The sequence below is a fragment of the Pholcus phalangioides genome, unplaced genomic scaffold, assembly GCF_987345545.1.
Source record: "Pholcus phalangioides strain wild (caught in Gottingen) unplaced genomic scaffold, Ppha-v1.0 ptg000030l_1, whole genome shotgun sequence".
Taxonomy (NCBI): domain Eukaryota; kingdom Metazoa; phylum Arthropoda; class Arachnida; order Araneae; family Pholcidae; genus Pholcus; species Pholcus phalangioides.
This window is the reverse complement of record NW_028301620.1, coordinates 6,771,359-6,788,077: the sequence shown is the minus strand read 5'-3', so window position 1 is coordinate 6,788,077 and position 16,719 is coordinate 6,771,359. Positions and strand designations below refer to the sequence as shown.

Below are 16,719 nucleotides of genomic sequence, written 5' to 3'. Positions count from 1 at the left end.
GGTCATACTTGGAGAATTCAAATACTCAGATGGCTGATTGAAAATTTAGGGAGAAAAATACATGCATATAAGTATAATAACACAATTTATGTGAAATATAGATTAATAAAAAAAATAGTCATAAAGCAACATGAACCAAAAAAAAAAAATCATGCTGAGATTAATATTACCAGAATTGCCCTTGTGGATGAACTTTTCAAGAATCATGGGCAGCCGAGTGTAAAATAAATTCTCTGTTAAATTTCCTTGCACAACAAAGTCAGTCAAAAAATAAATTTTCTCAGCTCCTGAGATCAACCATCTATAAATCAGATATATATATATATTAAAAAATTAAAAATATATACATATTATTATCACTTATTGGCAGGATTTAAAATGAGAAAATGTACAAATTAATTATTAAACACATCCATCAGTATATTATACATGGTGTTCCATAAATTTGTAAATGGGTAAAAAATTTATAAAAATTGAAGGAATTGGAATACTTGAATGCAGTTTGAAAAAAAAATTATTACACAAAGAAGAGATTTTTTTTTTTTTTGGTACAAAAAAAATGTAGTTCAAATTTTTGTTGACAGAGAACACTGTAAACTAGTCTGGCAGGAGTGATTGGACCTGAACTTTTCTTCAATCTCTTATGAATTTGAAACGTTCGCAAAGCTTCAGCCTGCAATTTGTGCCAGAGATAAAACAACTTCACCAATAGCACTTTATCCACAAATGTTGATATCACAATGAGAACTTTATGCAAATACCAGTAACTGGAAAATTCAAACGTGAGCTGCTCATCATATATAGTGCATTTTATAGGACTCTGATTTGTATATTTCCAGTGATTTGCTTTTGTGCAGTGCCCTCTATTGATGGAAATTTGAATCAACTTTTCCCCTGACCAGAATAAAATCCCTTTTCGTGAGAATAACTTTCCCACAAACCAGATTCAAATATACGATATTCCTTCAATTTTTATGAATTTTTAAACTATTTACAAATTTATAGGACATCTTGTATATAGAGATGTAATTCATATACATTAAAAAAAAAGAGAATGAGGAAAAAATTGTCAAAACCTGGCCAAACTATTAGCATCTGAGGAATTCCATTTGGTCAGTATGTGAGAGTCAAGAGCATGAAAAAAGTTGTAGCCCTCATTTCCTAGCAGACCATTGATGATTGATCTCATGTTAAACGATCTTAAGAAAACATCATAAACAAGACTCCAGTCTTTATAAAATGGTTGTGATTCATTTGAATGGACCAATGTCATCCAATCACTGATGAATTCTTCAGCGAACCTCTCTTTGCTCATGAAACATAACGTCTCAGATAAATGAGAAACATTTGCATTTTTGAAAATGCCTAGGGGTAGCCTAAAAAGAAATAATATAAAATTAGAAAAATGTAGATTTAATGCCAAATGTTTTGGATAACACAGAGATGGAAATTATTAACATTTTTAAACCATCTCCAGTTATTTACCATCACCTTATCTAGTTGTTTTATATGTTCAGAAACCACTATAAACAGAATGAATGTTCACTATGTCAGAGTGTTCAACATGTAATCATAGTAACAAAAGACGATAAATAATAAATAACATATAAAAAACTCTTTGGCGAAATTAATCCAGACTTAAAAATGTGTGATTAATCAAGAAATCATAGTGATGAGTCAGTATAGGCAAATTTAAGTACTTTATATCAATTGTAAATTTTACCAAATATGGAAAATTGTATCAGATAAAACCAAGCTTGTCGATGACAAAGTATTTTATTGAAACATGAAATCCACGACTAGATTGAAAAACTTGGCAACACGTTTTCAGAGAATCGATAGAAATCAGGTTTATAATTTCTTTCTGAAACAAGAAGTTTTAAAGTCACTGAAGTCTGTTAGTTTTTCAGGTATGATGTAACCAAATCGAATACTTGTCTTTAGGAGGAAATTATGGTTTATCTGCAAATAACTACACAAGTTTTAGTTAGTAATGCAATTCTTTCACACCAGACTTTGACTTCTTTTCAATAACCATTTCCTTGATAATTTCCTTTTAATTTTAACTTTTCTCTTTTTAATTGATGATATAGCTATCTTATCAAAGGTAGTGGTTGTAAATTTCCCCTGTGGTAGACTGAAGTTGGTTTTCTGTGGTTCCCAACATTGAGGCACGAATGCGAGAGCCGATCTCCCCTTTAAAAAGTCTCGCTACAGAGAGCAACAGACATACAAATGATACAAATGCAATTCAATCATTACACTTCACTCACTTAACTTCCGAAACATAAATGGCAGAGCTGAAAAATCAGACAGCACTAGATACGCACTCAGATTGTTAGGTACACACACTTACACTTCTGGCACAACTCACCAGGTAGCGAACTGCCCAGAGATGGGGATAGATCCGAGTTGTGCTTGGTTTGAAAGAAAGGAAAAGAAAGAAGTAATTTTTTGCCCCTGTGACAATAGGAGCAGGGTTATACAGTGATACCTGGGCTAACAAAGGCGATTCGTTCTAGAATTATGTTTGTTAGTGGAAATGCAATTTGCTATAGGTTTTCAATTCATTCCAGATACTGCTCAAAATTCTAAGATAAGTCTTTTAAACCCCCGGGGAGTGCTATAAAAAAAGACAAAAACTGACTGAAGGCTAAAATTAACAGCTTCGAAAAATTGGATTAATGGGAATTTACAGGATGATGAGATACAGAAAAATCATTATATTTTACATTATGTACACAAACAACACCAGCTTTAGTCTACTGAAGTTGGTGTTGACACAACCCAGTCCAGTTTGTAAGTCTTCCCACCCATTAATGATTCTCTCAAATGAAAGCTCCTAGAATGTCTTGCATTGGAAAAGTGCCTGTTCTGAAAACAGAAAATCAATTGAAAAAAAAAAACCCATTTGCTGAATCTCATCTTACTTGAAACGCCTAAAAACTTTCACAAAGAAAAGTGAAGATTCTGGAAGAAGAATCCGAGGTGGATATGAGATAATCGAGCTTGAGTGACAATAATTCTGATGATGATTGCCATTAAAATTCAGTTTACGACATGGTTGTTTTATATTAGCACAAGTACCCATATCAATGAAATGTTTGTTGGCTGAGGCAGAACAAATCACGAAAAAAATTTTTGTTAGCAAAAAAATTTGTAAGCCGAGCATTCATTAGCCAAGGTATCACTGTATATGGTTGGTATCTAAAATAAAATTTCAATACAAAAAAATTAACCTATTGTACAGGCTTAAATTACTAATGTAACTAATAATTTAAATCAGAAATAAAATTTATTTCTTACTTTAAAATAGTCTTGAAGATTGACATTTCTCCAGTCCTTAGTATGCTAGGATCACAAAATCTGTAGAAGAAAGAATTCGCCAACACATATGAAATAATCTGAGGCTTCTGTGCAGTTTGGCTGATGTTTTGCCAGAGTTCAGTCCAAACTTGATTGGAGGATGGCAAAACGCTGAAATCAAGTTTACGTTTTTGATTCAGCTTCACCAAAGAGGATGTGAGATCTAGTAGACCTTGTTCTAGCTCTTTCCATTCCACAGGGTCTTCTGCACTGTCAGCCTGATAGGGGGGGAAAAAACAAATGTGAAACCACTAAAACTATAAGTTCTTTTATCGTTGATTATGTTAATAAGGAGAATTCCCCCATTTGCACTAACTTCAAATATGATGACTTGAATGTCAGGATCTTCCAACAATTCTTCAAACACTTTGAAGTACGGATGACTACACACTTCACTCATCAGGGATTCCCACTGGTCCTTCGTTTTGAATAAAGGATTGTACAAATAATCAGTGACGGTGTCATTACAAAGGAGTTTAGTGACTATGGTAAGGTTCCTATGACTCTCTGCAGCCATGTGATGCAACTGGGAAAAAAATGCAATAAGGGAAAAATATTAGTAAGTAGGCACAAAAAAAAAGAAAGTAAGCTATTGATTTGATTCTCAATAGTCAATATTTTCATTTTGAAGATCAATAAGTATATTAATTAAAAATTATTTTTGAATATTTCTAATTAACACTAGAAAGACTTAGTATATACCTATATTGCCCAAAAGCAGTCAAAATGACTGCATTGTGAAAGAATAACTAATGTGTAAAGAAATTTGTTTTAAATTAATTTTTAATATTTTTTATATTATTTACAGTTATATAAAAAGTTATTAGTAAATATTAACAATAAAAAAAATTTACTTCACTTGGAAAAAAAAAATAATTTATGCATTATTATTTGTACATTTTATGCAAATGAAAGTGGAAATCTTTTTATGTGTACATCTTCCGCAAACATACTTTTGACATTTTTCACATATATTATTTGTTTTGTTGTTGTGGCAAAGTCGTACTTCACAAATTTTGCGTTCGTTAGAATGGGTTGCATTTGATGATGTTGCAGTTGATCTTTGTGGGTCTTCATGTTCTGATGAATTTTTCTGTCTTGCAGCTCTGTATTCGGTGGAAAGCTGTTCTGCTAATTGAAACAAGACCTCTTTTCGTTGTATTTGTATTCCTGTCGTTTCTTTGTAAAAGATCCAAGCATTTATAGCAGCCAAATCTAAAATATTGAAAAATATTTGGAGGGGCCATCTACGAGAACTAGCTTTTACTGTATATTTTCTGGCCATTTGATCCGCCATATCAACTCCAAATTTTGTGCTGTTATAAAATTGAATAGATTCCGGTAACATTTTTTTATTACTTTTATCAATTTTCACAAATTTATGCTTAGAACAGCTACTCTTTTATTTGGTTTGCTTTTATATATTGTAAGAACAAAATTCTCTGATTTATATGGCAGAGTGGAAAAACGAGGCATGTTATCCTTCGTTTGTTTGGCTGCTTTGGGTAGTTCTCTTTTGTTTCCTCTAATAGTTCCAACTAGAGTTGCTTGTTTGGCCAATAATTTTGTCGCGAGTGACATGCTAGTGAAAAAGTTATCGGTCGTGACATTTCTTCCACAGCCTGTATATAGCTCGACAAGTTTCAGAACAACGTGTTCACTGAGAAGCATTGACGATGGTCGTTGTTCATCTTTCCCCAAATAAGGAAAACCATTCAAAATATATTTGCTACTAACATCTGATGCAAGCCAGAATTTGATGCCAAATTTGTTGGGTTTATTAGGCATATACTGTGTAAACCAGCACCTGGCTTTTGACGGAAATAATTGCTTGTCAACTGTTATATTTTGCCCTGGTTGATAGCAAGCTTGACTATTTTCAATGAACTTGTCCCATATTTCCGAAACCAAGGCAAACTTATTTGTTTGTAGGCACCTACTTCTTTCGGTTCTTTTGTCAAAATGAATAAATCGTAGGATTTGCTTGAACTTTTCTCTGGCGATAGTTTTTCTAAAAAATTCGGGGCCCCACTTTGCTGACCATAAATAACTCAGTTTTAAATTTTTTGCCTCGTAGGCTCCACGAGCATATAAAATCCCAATAAATACACGTATTTCCGGTAATGTTGTCCAATCGTTCCTCAAAATTCGGCTGCCTTCTTCTTCTGTGCACTTTTTTATATATTTGATAATATAGTTATCTATTATCAATGAGAATGCACTGATAAGATTATCTGCCATGATATTCCTTTTTGCGTAGCCTGTTGGCCCTTTCACACCCTTGAAAATACAAGTAGATGGTAACCTTCCAGGAATACCACCTTTGTCAAATTTTAACCACACAGTACAATCGGCAGCTGTTTAGGTCTCCTGAAAGGTGTTTTCAGTTTCTTCATCAGAGTCTGAATTACTTAGCACCCTACACTTTTTCCTGGGCATATTGATGACACTTTCTTTTTAATCATTGGTGATCGACTCTTCATCGCTATCTTCAGTGACAGATGTTTCACTCTGAATATAATCCGCTTCATCTTCAGATGATAGTTCAGAATTTGTTGCATCTGATTCCATATCGGAGCATTCTTCACTTATATTCGTTAGCTTTTCCAATAACTCACTTCTATTCGACATTTCTTTCATGAATTTAGGGCGCAAAAGAAATAAAATAAACAACTTATTAGAACAAGTATCACTGCATAAAGATTCGAATAACAAGTACTAGTTTAGCTTATTGAGCAACTGCAACTTATCAAGTATCGACAATTTATCATGTACTTGTATGTTATCATGTGACAATAATCGAAAAAAAATGAAAACTGTTATTCCAATACAGAGCCGAACTGGTCATATAAGAAATTTAATCAATTCAATAATAAGAGTCATTTGATTATTTAAAATTTCCCAAGCAGTCAAAATGACTGCTTTTGGGCAATATAGGTATAACACATATATATATACCAGAAATGAAGGAGGGGGGAGGTAACTACAATTATTAATAAACGCATTTATATGTTGTACAAAAAGTCACAAAATTCTAAGAAATTGTGTCATTATATACATAATTGTTTTTCTAATTGAAATTAAAAAGCAGTCAAAATGACTTCCTTGGGCAATCTAGTGTTAATTGGTCTAAAAAATATATTATATTGCAATAAAGAGATATCCACGTCTCAGAAATTTTATATATAATTTCACCTTTCCCTGAGCAAGAGAAGTCCAGAAAAGTGTAGACAGCACATCAGGCAACTTAGGTAATAAGCTCTTTATAACTGCTTGAGTGACTGGGGCATCAGGAAACACATCTTCTACTCTGACCGGCTTTTCACCTACACCTAAAACCATGTAAAGTTTCATACTACATGGGTATTTAGCACTTTTATTTGCAGTATTTTAAAAACAAAAAAAAAGTTTAATTTTTAAGTTACTCAGCCTATTTCATATTTTTTCAAAACACTTGAGACCAAGTGTCATTGAAGTGATTACAGTAAAAAAATACATCAAATTATCAATAAACAATGAGAACAGTTGAAGGCATTTCTGTGCTCAGATGGCAAAATGTTACGAGTCACTTTTTCAAAATTTCATGATGGAAAATTTATAAATAATATTTTGACAACATGCGATACTGTAGCTTTTTCACTTATTACAATTTGATTCCATTGTTTACTTATAAACTGAAAGAGAAAGATGAAATTTTGCCACCTTCAAAAATTTTAAAGAACGAGACTCTGTAATGCGAGCAATTCAATTTTTTGGGAAAAGTGATTTATATATAACATTTCACCATCTGAGAACAGATTTACACTTTCCTTTGATCCAGAAATATTTTAAACACTATACCATACCAAAACTTTGAACACCCTTCAATTATTAATAACTACTCTATATATATGTCATCAGAGTGAAAGTTCTATTAATATTACGAGTTATGAAATTTTGTCAATCAAATGCTACTCATTACTTACCTTATTGTTGAAATTGCATCCAAGTATAATACCTGTCAATAATAATTTCTTACATTTAAATTTTAATCCATGACAAACTGACCAAAAATAGTCTCACCATGTAAGATGATTTTTGTTCCAGGATAGAAAACCTCATTTCTCAATGACCACCACTGGGGCAAGCAAATTTTTGTTATTTTGGAGGTTAAATACCTGAAAACCAGGATTGTAAGTTGTAAGGAAGTATCACGAATATATTATATGATAAATGGAAGTTTTTCCCTGGAGTTCAGTTATTGATCTCACAAATCATGGATATCTAAGGGTGATCATATTTCATTGAAACTAAAGAGGGACAATCATTAAAGAGGTCAAATCAAATCTATGCAAAAATGAAGTGCCCAATGTGTTCCCAAGTGGTACATTGAATCCTCCATGCACATCTCAACAGATTCAAAGAAAGCATGGGCAACTCAAAAGAGTACATTCATCTAGGAATTCTCGACTTAGAGCACCTATATCAAGGGGAATGCATTAAAAATATCATGGAGATGGTAAATATCACTTTTGGCAGCTAAAACGTGAATATAGTGTGTATACAAGAATAAAGATTGAAAAAAGTACAATCCTTTTTGGATTTAAAATTTTAATTCAACTAGAATTTTGTTTCCGTTGAAACGTATAGATGTGTGGCTTACTATATTCTAAAAGTTATTTGCAGTTTTTAAAATTATTATCAGTTTGAAGAGTTCTTTGTTTTTGTCAATTACACAATTCCAATCAGCCAATGGTTCACACAAATATCAACCCCCTTACTACAAAAGCAAATATAAGGGAGGGAATAACTATTTTCATATTTATTCAAGTTAAGCACACACAGAAATAACAATCTCTACCCAGAAACAAAGAAAAAAGTTTTTTTTTTGTTATATAGTTTATTTAAAAAACGATAAAAAAAATGTTAAGACATTTACCATCATTAGATTCTTCATCTGCAGACAACTCAATGGCTTGAATTCTATTAACCAACAAATTGACTATTGAATGGAAAGTGTGGAAGAATGATTTCACGCTCTGGTATTCTTCTTCCAAGTGAGTACCAATCAGCTTCACAACAGCGAAGATTCTAAAAAAATTTGTATATCCTTTCAACTAGTGCTTTTAATAGAATTTTTATACAAATACAATACAATACAACGAATACAAATACAACGCCACAACAGGCAAACTGCCCAACGAGGTGGCTGACCTAAGAACATCATGGATCCCCGAGCCATTTTTTTGAAGGCCCTACCTACTACTACACCACCCCCCCCCCCGCGCGGAAACCCCCAACGAATCGGTACATGCGGGAATGTGCGTGTAGTGAAACCTGACGTGAAGTTTTGTTGTTTCTCTGTAATGCTTGTTATGTGTAGTGCTGCCATCTGCCACCAGTTTTTCTAACTATGAGTGAAGTGTTATGATTGAATGATTTATCGTTGTAGGACTGTTGCTCTCTGTGGCGAGACTTTTTAACGGGGAGATCGGCTCGCATTTGCGCCTTGAAGTTGGGAACCACAGAAAACCAACTTCAGCCGACCACCACTGTGGGGTTCGAACCCGGATCCTCGCATCGCGAGTCCGTCACTATAACCACTCGACCACCACAGCGGTCGAGTGGTTACAGCGGTATCACACCAAAAGAATATTTGAAGGCAATCAAATGTTCATAGAGAAAAACAAGCCAATAATATGTAGCTATAAGGCCCATTTACAAGGGTTAAGCAATTTAGTAGTCAAAATAAATTCAAATATTTTGAGTTCAAATGTTTAAACGGCACGTTAGGTAACAAGTTGCAATTTAACGATTTAGTAGTTAAGTTGATAAATAGAACAGAATCTTATTTTTTGATTAATTAGGCACTATTCATATGCTGTACACAGTGGGCATGGCATTGCAAACTTATATTAAACATGTTAGGAATGACTTCTCTCAACTATATCTTTCAGTACTTAATATATAAACTTAACCCTCTCAGCGGCATTTATGAGATATCTTGCCTAACTTGTATTTCAGCAATTACAAGATATCTCGATTCCTTAAAACTTTTATTTCATGATGACGAGCCAAAAGATCTCTGTAAAACAGTTTTTTTCCCAAACAGGCTCTTTCTGTTCCCCCCCCCTACCCCCAACCTGTCAGATCAATTGCCAATGGACGAAGTCAGCTTTTGTTAAAATTTTGATAAGAGAAGGGGAGAGACAGTGTGCTTGAAACACACACTTTGGGACAAAAATAAATTTGTGATAAAGGAAACAAATATAAGTGATTTTTTTTTTAAATCATCAATAGAGGTGAGTGACTTAAGGCACCTACAGACTACTCTGACGTGATGTGGAGCCAGGTTGTAATGATGTGTCATGTCAGCATAGAGTGAACGTATCTACAGAAGGGTCGCAAGTGTAATTTCATAACGCACACATCACCAAATCGTCCCCACATCACGTCAGAGTTGTCTGTAGGCACCTTAACATGCTTTTTCATTGCTTCTCCCATTTATGAGCTATTTATCAAGTCCTACGAGTTTGTAAAAACGTGTGTGTGGACTATATTTATTTTATCAGTATTTTTTATTAATACAAGGCCCTTAGAAAAATAATCTACCATATCAACTCAATGCATTTATTCAGACTCTGAATATTCTAGAATAGATGATGTCGGCTCGCACAATCCAGCAACTTAGAACTAGGATTTGATGAGACTTTCATACAGGCACTTATTTCCCTCGCATTAGTTGCTATGCCATAAAAATCAAGGAACACCAGATTTTTGACATATTAAGTCTTGTATGCCAGAAAAAAAGCAAAGTTCAATCAGAGTCACATGATACATTGGGATGACCAATATCAATCTGCATTAAATGCTGAATAAATATACAAATTGGAAAAAATAGTTTTCACTGTAGCAAAAATGTGTTTTGTCTAGAAATTTGATAATAATGATGAAAATTAAGCGTATAACCTAATTATCACTATCCTAATAGGAAATACAGATAATATGTTTTCCTCTTCCCCCCCCCCCCCCTGCCGTTTAGAGATTGAAGGAATATGCTGCCACTTTAGTATTGCAATATGTTTTGCAATGCAATTCTTTCATTTTTCGCTCTGCTAATTCAAATCTTGAACGCATAAACAAAGAATATAAAAATAATTTACTGCCTATTCATTTGTCTATTTGACTGAGATCTAATCTATATACTTAATATCCGAGACATCTGCAATAAAACCAAGATTTATGGTGGCAAGGTGGCAAAAGCAAATGTTCAATTCAAACTGTCTCCAACATAGTTCATAAAACATAAAAGATCTTAAAACGCAGAAAGCACACAAGGTTTAAATCCACCAATTCAATGGATTCTTTGAGTACAGATATTTAAAAATGACCTGGCATGCAGGCTAATGTGGAAGAATGTGGTATGCATTACATGGTTCAATGTTCAACCATGCACCTTATTTCCTGAACAGTGGATATGGTCGCCTTATTGTATGCAAGGTACGCTCATTTTGTTACTTGCATGTATATTATCAATTTTGCTCCATCAAAATTGTTCATGTGGAGAATAAAAAAAACAAGCACAATTAAACTTACAGTTTAACATGGTTTTCCCAATCAAACTGGCCATCAGATAAGTTTTGAGATGAAAGTCTCAGACCATTCAAGACATTAAGAATCTCTTCTTTGGACTCTTCAAATTCTTCATCGATATTTAAATCAAAGATCTGTTCAGCAATCATTGACAAAGCACTCCACACAAAAGCAGTGCTGTTCTATGAATATACAATGCATATAATAATAAGTACTTTTGCAAATGAGACATAATTCCTCAGTCATAGGAACAGATTACTGTAAATATAATTTAAAAAAAAATCATGATTGCTGAATAAACTTGCCTGCCTCATGAGATTCACAGAACTGTGCAGCTCATCTGTAGTTGAAACAATGGAATCTTTAACCATCTGAAGCTGAAGGATGTAACACAGTGAAGAATTAGGAAGGTTAGAGGTCAACGGCATGAAGTAACACGTTTCTTGTGGGAGAAAAAGATGTATTGATGCAAGCACAGAATTAATTGCTGTCAGTACTGGAGGTAAACATTGTTTATATGATGAGGTTGTGCATTGTAAACTTGAGTTTTTCAAGTATCCAACTAGATATTCGATATTTCCTCTGAGTTTGATCCAGTTTATTTTCCGTTTGCCTGAAATCTGAAATTGAATCATGATTAGAAGTAGTTGCTTTTGGGTATTACTATTAAATTGTGCATTGCTTAATTTGATCTGAATTGTACTAACTGAAATTTAATTTTGAAGCGTTTTCTCTAGAAACAAAAAAAAAAAAATCTTAAAAATGAAATACAGTCGAACCCTGGTTTAATCAGATAAAACTGACATTTATACTTGTTAACACTAGAACTACCGCTCTCTGAACTTTGAGATTACCCCTGCTACATCTTTATTTTTCAAAATTTGGCGATTTTGCTCCATTACTTTTTTTAATTTGACAAAAGAAATTTTTTGGCATAAAAAATAAATTTCTAAGTCATTTCATTGATCCTTGGAGAAAAACGTCTACTTAGAACCACATAGCGGTCATTTTGACCTCGTTTGAAATTTCGAACTTTTACTCTTAGCATTTGCATAGTTGTTACAGTTTTTTGCATACAATGTGTGTGTGCTTATTGTTTTTTTTTCTTCAAAACTTTAATAAGTTTACTAAATATATATATATATATAGAATCATATTCAATCTCTCCTACTTTTTAAGCTCAAGGAAACTTATAAGGTTTCAGGTGGTTCGGTGGAATGATATGGGATATTTTTTATACATTTTAATCCAATATTTGAAGCTAAAGACAAAACTGGAAAGGGGAGTATAAATGGGGGAAGGGGGTAAATTCACTGTGATAAGTCTATTTTCAGTTTATACTTCAGGTGACCATGGTAGGGTTTCTAGGCTGACATCTTTTTTCGGACCCTGAGACTAGACTTTCAGTGAATTTATAGCGTGAAAAAAAAATGAGAATCATCCCAGGCCCTATGGCTGGAGCCCTATCAGCCCCACCCTTGTGTGGGCCATGCAAGAGACCTCCTTCAATATTGTCATCCATAAACTGGGGTGTTTTTTTTTAAGTTTATGATATTGTCACACAGCTTCAGATTATATACATTTATTTGTACATATAAAAAAGCGTGTTGATACATATCATCGCCAGACCGTATTTTGTATGCATTTTTAGTATGTGCACAAGAACCTTCAGCTGGAGAGACCACATGGGGTGTCTTTCTGTGAACATTAACCTTGTATAAAAGTAATATAGCGGTGCGACAGTTCCTCCACGCTAATCACTGTGTTTTGATATGAGATCCCCGCCTCTTCATTCAATTCATTTACAGTGCGAACATTTTTCTGAGCCTGAATCTTGGTATGAAAGTGAGTGGGAAATCATGTGAATTGTTTGGAAATCAAATGCCAACAAACCTTTGAAACTCTCAATAATAGATTGGAAGAGGTCTCTGAGATGTAGAGGAAGATACAGAAGAGCAAAATGCAGGAAACAGTGCAGATAAATTCATTATTCAAAATCAAAGTGACTCTTCTTTGGACGAAATTTCCAATGAAACTAGCTATGGTGAGTAAGGTAAGATGTTTGGACATTTATTGCACTGAATTCACAACAATCTTTTTGGTTGAGAGATCTTGCCCTCCTTTTTTGATTATGTCCTCCATTTGACACATTTTTTTAGATCATTATTTGTTTTTTAATTCTTATTTGCTATTCTATTTTGCACAATTTCATGGGTATTAGTTCCAGTGGTGGGAGTTCAAGAACAACCCTCCCCTCCCGGATTGGAAAAAAGCATGATTTTGAAAATTTATACAAAAATCTATACATATAAAATTGATTTTCTGTCTGTGTGTGTGTGTGTATGTTCTCTCTCTCTACAATTTTAGATCGATCGTCTTCAAATTTTGCATATATACCAAATGGGGTCCGACTTAAAGGATAGGCTACTTTAAAAGTTCGCCAGAGCAGGGCAAACACCTCAAATGGGCAAAAAACCGTAGGGCAACAATGGTTTTTGGGCCTCAACAAACACTTTCCGAACATTTACTTTGGTTACCATGGTTCCCTAGCAATGAGTTTAAGATGTGTATATGCCTTTACAATGGTTTGTCATTTCTTCAACGCTGTCAGTGTATGTATAATATTTATGCCTTTATAATGGTTTGCCATATTTTCAATACTCCCAGTAATGAGGTTTTTTGAATGACGTCGTAATCATCATCAGCATCGCTTAGATGGTCAAGAAAAGGGTGATCCTCATAAAAATCAGTATTAAAATTGCCGATTTTAATGTAGAAATGCGGAAATTTGATGGGGTTCTCTGTCACATCAATAATTTAAAAAATTGTATTAAATACTCGATTTTTGAAATATTGAGTTCGCTTAGAGAGGTACGAATCCCAGGAGATTAAATATGAAGTAATTAGCCGGACCTACTTTCGAGTTGGATATCCATGCAATAACATTGATTTCAACTTTTTATTTATATCTTCTCAAGCATGAAAACTAATGTCTCCGTATTGTCTTTTAATATTCAACTGCATAAATTCATATAGTTTTGGATGTTTTAAAATTAATTATGGGCCCGTAAAAAGTACATCGAAAAAATTCCACAGCTTTAATTAAGCATTTTTTGAAGCAGAAACGGGCAGAGATGAATAACTTGAAGTTCAATGCCCCCCAAACCTCCACACGACAATATTTCGAGACAACCTCAGGCAACCCTAGTTCTTATGACACTTGTTTTAATCCAAAATAAATCCATGTTTACAGATGTGTCATGTATTTTTGCAATAGTGGTAAAAAAAACAGCTTCAGTAGTTCTAGGGGGTCCGGAAATTCTGGTAGTATGTAGTATTCTAGTGTTAAATCAAGAGAAAAATTGTTATATATCAAGGTTGAAATAAACACAAATGTATGCATAGAAACTTCTAGAAAAATTGTTATATCAGAGTTCAACTGCATCTACAATGTAAAACTACAATGTAAATAACATTACTTTTTGAAGAACACTGTCTGATGGAAATTTTAGACCAATGAAGGTTGAACTTTCAGGACATAATGTTTTGTACATGGTACTGTTATCATCTTCAGCACAGAAGCTCTCGCGCCCATCATTTAGTCGCAATAGAACTGAATGATCTAAAGCTGTCCATAAAGCAGTTTCTGATACATCTATAGTAGCAAGCACAAAGCTTCTAATGAATGTTGAAAGAACTGGCAATGAAGGCTCTTGTCTGTATACTTCTTCTGTGAGCAAAAAACAAAAATAAAGCAAAACAATTATACATTTAAGTAACTGGTAAAGTTTTCACACCAGTCATTAACTGGAAGAAAGTCTGTTGTGCAAAAAATCTATTGGCACTAAAAAACTGTCGCAGTACGAGTTAATGTTCTTCTCAATATTTTTTTCAATGGTAGTGGTTTGCATCATCTAGAGCCTTAAATGTACAGAGGGAACATTGAAATAATTATTCAGCTAAGCTCTTACAATTGAAGAGAGTAGGCGATGAAGCTCAGCAGGTCATGGATCCTTGTCCTGAAAAACATCAGACCTACTTGGCTCCGTGGCCATCAATGAAATGAGTGAGACAATCAATAGAATAATCAGTGCAGAGCTGTCTTGGATTCATAGCTACAGATGAATCTTGTAATTCAGTATCCAATAATGCAATTTACACACTTCAAGATAATGTCAATCACTAACATTAAGGGAAAAATTCAGAAGAAAACGAACTCACAGATTATGGTGTTTGTCCTAAGACACTCTGTCATTAGACATTTACTTTGCTTATTAAAATGAAAACTTGAAGCATAACATTGTTCTGTCAATTATTTTTTATTTATTTATTTTTATGTTTATAAGTTTCATATCAAATTGTAAATTGTGATTGCCAGTAAGGGCCATTTGGCTCCTTGGTAATTTTTTCTCCCCTTTTTTCTGTATTCCTCATTTCTGACTAATAATAAAGTATTGTATTATTAATTGAAAAAATAACATTGATAAGCAGTTAACTCTATCATATATACACACACACATATGAATGTATAAAAGAATATTTCAAACAAATTAAATAGTTCCCAAAAGCTCTACATTCACCATCAACACGTTTTTTTCAACATATCATACATAAATTTCCTACAAAGTATCATAATTTTCACTTACCAATCAGACTTTTGTTGACATGCACCACAAGTTCTTCTGCAAAATATGCAATCAAAGGCACTAGTTTACGGCCAGTTGTAGACTGATGGAATGCAGTATCAGTAACACGAAGCAATACCATGAGACTGAAATGAAAATGAAAGAAATTGAAGGTTATTAAAACTCTGTTAAAACCAGTAAATTTTTACATAGTGCTAACTCTTTAACACTTTTTTTCTTTAGAATTATATCATAAAAGCGACTGTGCATTTTGTTTGAATGCTGAAACAATAATTTTCTGTAATTACTTCTATGAAGAGACCAAAAGCAAAATATAACGCCAGAAACAGATGATCCATTTAACAGTTGATGAGCAATCAACTTTGAGAGAGCAAGATCTGAGATGATATTTTATATAGAGATCCCCATACTAATATGAAGCAAAGATGAAAAAATTTCTGAAAAATATAAATTTCTGTGCACCTTCTAAGCCCACCCTTCATGGGGTGGCCACACAGGGTGCCACTGTAGGAGGAGCGCTAAACTTGAGTGTGAAAGGGTGGAAAAAAAAGTTTTATGGATCTAAAAATCTTGTTCAATGGGGCACCAGAAATATGTCTCCCACAAGTAGAGATTTTTTTCCTTGAGCTGCCTCCTGTTATACCTGACATATAATAATGTTAAACGGTAATTTAATTTGAAAGAAACTTGCAAAAATGAAAGAAACGGGCAAAACTGAAACCAGGAAGAGATGAGAAATATAAATTTTAATTAGATTTATTGATCAATTAGATCAATGCTAAATTAGACCTCAATGTGACATTAGAGGTGAATGGATTAGACCTCAATTTTCCCAGATACAAAAAAATCTAAAATAATTTTTTATATGTTTTTCCTTATGTATGCTCAAGTTCTGACATATTTATTACCTATCAGAAAAATTGCTCTTTTGTCTAAGATTTTCCATGAAATTTCCAAAAGCCAGCTGTAGTTGCAAAAGGGTTGATCGAAGGCTATTCTTTGAGCCCTGTTGAACTTCTTTTGCATGATGAGACAGCAAGAATTCAACCATTTCAGCCATTTTTGAAGTTTTCTCACTGGTTAGCTTAATTTTTTCTTGAGATGGCCACCACTGTAAAAACTATAAGAGAAAATA

At 33.5% G+C, this 16,719-nt stretch overlaps 1 protein-coding gene across 3 annotated transcripts in view; it reads right to left on the bottom strand.

Moving 5' to 3' along the window:
* The window catches only part of LOC149067508 (phospholipid-transporting ATPase ABCA1-like), a 188,392-nt gene that overhangs the window by 99,630 nt on the left and 72,043 nt on the right, over positions 1 to 16,719 (bottom strand). For all 3 annotated transcript variants that reach the window (XM_089252757.1, XM_089252756.1, XM_089252758.1), the window contains 11 exons: positions 16,493 to 16,704; positions 15,585 to 15,709; positions 14,418 to 14,668; positions 11,244 to 11,558; positions 10,942 to 11,120; positions 8,285 to 8,436; positions 6,562 to 6,698; positions 3,683 to 3,892; positions 3,307 to 3,584; positions 1,077 to 1,376; positions 171 to 301 (listed from right to left, as the gene is read on the bottom strand). In XM_089252757.1, the coding sequence (XP_089108883.1) occupies positions 171 to 301; positions 1,077 to 1,376; positions 3,307 to 3,584; positions 3,683 to 3,892; positions 6,562 to 6,698; positions 8,285 to 8,436; positions 10,942 to 11,120; positions 11,244 to 11,558; positions 14,418 to 14,668; positions 15,585 to 15,709; positions 16,493 to 16,704 (2,290 nt within the window). The remainder of the gene's footprint in view (positions 1 to 170; positions 302 to 1,076; positions 1,377 to 3,306; positions 3,585 to 3,682; positions 3,893 to 6,561; positions 6,699 to 8,284; positions 8,437 to 10,941; positions 11,121 to 11,243; positions 11,559 to 14,417; positions 14,669 to 15,584; positions 15,710 to 16,492; positions 16,705 to 16,719) is intronic.